Below are 3,270 nucleotides of genomic sequence, written 5' to 3'. Positions count from 1 at the left end.
CTCATTGTCTGTAGCTTGCTACCTGTAGCAACATGATGGCTCTGCAAACAACCTTTTATTGCAAATTAGATTCTGACAAAGGAATTGGATTTGGGTGACATTTCCAAATTCTGAAGAGTGTGCATTTTTAACCAGGTCATTTAAACCCTGTTATTGATGACACTAATCTTTTACTGAGCATGGACAGTTACATAGATTACTCATGGGAGCTTAAGAGTGGCAAATCATGACTCTTGCATGCTTGCAAGCCCAATAATCTATGTACCAAATGATGCACTGTAATTGAACATCTGAAAAGTTATGAGATTGTAGCCAGATGTCTATACATTTAACCATAATACTGACTACTAAAAAATGTTTCACAGTGGAGCACATGGTGTTCTTATGAAATGTCAGAGTTTAGCCATCTTAAAATCTTGTGCTGTAGTGACATTATGACTTGCAAATACACATGATAACCCTTTCAAGTTTTTATTTGTCAGATTGTTTTAGAAAAGACAAAAGGAAAAAAGGAAAAGGTTTGTATCATTCAAACTATATTTTGTTTTATTTGCATGCAGGTGATTCCCTTAGAAATAAATTATATAGGTAGAATATATGTAAATATGCATTCACATACTCCTAAAATGATCATTCAATGATATGGTTTATTTATTCAGTATTTGACAATCATAGCTCTAAAATAAACTGTATGTATACTGTACATATACTGTATACATTATATACGTTATATATTCTGTATGAAATATTTTCCAAATAAAACATGTATTACATAGAAATGTCAATGATTTACAAGTTGAAACATGAATAAATGGAATGCACACATTATGGATGGAATTGCAAATAAGCTTCATTAATTGGTATATTTTATGACACAGTTTAATCTCTCTCTCTCTCAGACGCACACACACATATTCAGCATATTATCGCATGTGAACGCTTATGGCTGTGAAGACTTAACACTAGTTTACTCGTTACATGTCACATTTATGTGGCTGAAACTGCCATGTGCCTCAGAGCCATGGTGACAGGTTAGCCAGTCAGTGGTATTCTATAAATAATATAGCTTGGGCCCCTGCAAAAACACACAATATATCTGCGTTCAAATTCAGAATGAAAGCATGCAATTTGAAAACACACCCCACAAAACTTAGAGGGTGTGAGGTGAAACAGCAGTGCGGACAAATTACGCTCTCAGAGGGAGTCATCCACACTGGCCCCCAGAACTGTCACCATCGCACCGACCTCCACTGAGATATCAAATGATGCCCTGTTGTACGCTCAGGGGATACATTTGAGATCATATGTACATGTGCATGCATCTTTCCTTTCTAAATTACACATGTGGAAATCAGATGTAACATAACTCTGCTCATTTACTCCTAGGCTAGTTATTATGATTATTTTATATTGCACTTCTAACCTCATAGCTAAATTGTCAAAGATAGATTTCATTGCTTTGGATTTCATAGTATTGCTCCAGTGTCTATCTACTATATAAATTTTGATACTGCAATTTAGATTCATTGATAAAAGCTAAAAAAAAAAAAAAAAAACATTCTTTGAAAAAAGTACACAACAGCTTATAAGATCAAGCAATTGATATGTCTATTTTATAAGCTATTAACATGTTCTTTTAGCAGTGTTATCAGTTAGTCTGATTCCCAATTATTTTAAGAGGAACTATACAATCAAATATTCTATTAACAAGACATGTATTCAAGGCTTTTGTAAGTATATTGCTCCTGATTTCATATTCTCAAAAGCCATTCTATTTCAGTAAAGTCCACCACAGTAATTATGGTTCAAATATGAGATAATGGCATTAATACTGTAGGTCTAAACGGCTACGTTCGCCAGTCTGGGGTCGGAATCCTGCTCATATCTGTAGTGATACACCTCCATTTGATCACGGCACGCCTCTCGGATGTTGTTTAGCCACCGGTTGATGCCTTCCCTGTTCAGATATAAAACCATGAGGAACACCACTCCAATCAGGGCTAAGACAATCCCAAGGAACACATATGACACAGCCTCCGACACAGCCTCTAGGTCGGAACTTACACACTCCACATCATCCTTTTTTAGTTTCTCGAGAGGCATTCCCTTTTTACTTTCCGGTTCAGAACACAACAGTAGGCTCGCGTCAGCGCACTGCGAAGCGTTCTTCAGCCAGTAATAAAAACTGTCTAGTTCACAGTTGCATTTAAAAGGGTTCGACGCCAAATACACCTGTATTTCTTTATGCTCGTTCAAACTTGAGACATTTTCTTTCCCTAGGGTCTGAATTGAGTTATTGGTTAGTACCAGCATTGTCAAGTTCAGTGGGTGGAATTCTGTGATGGGCATACTTTTTAATTGATTCCCCGACAATTCAAGCCTTTGGAGATTACGCAAACTGTCGGTTGCCAAAGCGTTTGATACCTGCATGGCAGCTGAATTCAAAGAAGAGTCGTTGAGGCAAAGACAGCGCAGCTCGTTCAAACCATAGAAAGCCTGACTGGCTATAGATATCAAACGGTTGTGGCTTAAATCCAAGTTTTGCAGGCGAGTGAGTCCCAAGAAAGCGTAAGCTTCGATGATCTGGATGTTATTGCCTGACAGAGAAAGGTTCACGAGCTCCAGCTCTGTGTCGTTGTGAGAAAAAGAACCCCCAAGTAAAGATGTGATATTATAATCCCTCACTATCAAAGTGTTAGCCCACTGGGGCAAATTGGTAGGTAGAGTTCTCTCCCGCAGGTTTCGGCATGTGACGGTCCCGTTGTTTTCCCTGCAGGTGCAGTAGGCAGGACAGTTATCAACCTTGGCCACCAAAGACAGCACGCACATCACCGTCGCCCAGCAGCTATATCGTTTGGGAATACAAAACGCCTTGCCGTTACCATAGTAATCAACCCAAGTCTTTCTCCTTTCCATCTTTAATTTCGGAATCCAATTCCCCAGGTACGAAATGTGGCAAAACAGTCTACCTTGTGGCAGCAGCTGAATAAATAAAAATAAAGCAAACTCAACAGATCGCAAGATAAAACACTTAAACCTCACCTTCTCCTTCATCCAAAAGGAGTTTCTCTCTTCCCGGTTGATGCGTGACACAACGTGTAAAACTGGTGGAGCGGTCCGGGCTGCAGTTTGCCATGAGGTACAGACCATTCTGTGGCATTTTTGATGTGTTGCGGAGATCTCGCCCTGTGGACGCAATCGGTCGCTGTCCAGCCGGATTCTCCTGACTTGAGCAAAGCCTCGCCCCCTTTTGTGATGGAGTGAATTCCA

General features: G+C 39.4%; 1 protein-coding gene across 1 annotated transcript; it reads right to left on the bottom strand.

Moving 5' to 3' along the window:
* Nucleotides 1-1,839: 1,839 nt before the first annotated feature.
* waif2 (Wnt-activated inhibitory factor 2) lies at nucleotides 1,840-2,916 on the bottom strand. Its single transcript, XM_036523841.1, has one exon. It carries the CDS (start codon nucleotides 2,914-2,916, stop codon nucleotides 1,840-1,842), a length of 1,077 nt encoding a protein of 358 aa, XP_036379734.1.
* Nucleotides 2,917-3,270: the final 354 nt, after the last annotated feature.

This window comes from Megalops cyprinoides, chromosome 3 (assembly GCF_013368585.1).
Source record: "Megalops cyprinoides isolate fMegCyp1 chromosome 3, fMegCyp1.pri, whole genome shotgun sequence".
Classification (NCBI taxonomy): Eukaryota; Metazoa; Chordata; class Actinopteri; order Elopiformes; family Megalopidae; genus Megalops; species Megalops cyprinoides.
This window is presented reverse-complemented; position numbering and strand designations above follow the sequence as displayed.

Excerpts from the sequence above, each read along its gene's own strand:
- waif2 (XM_036523841.1), bottom strand. The coding sequence starts at position 2,916 with ATGGAAAGGAGAAAGACTTGGGTTGATTACTATGGTAACGGCAAGGCG.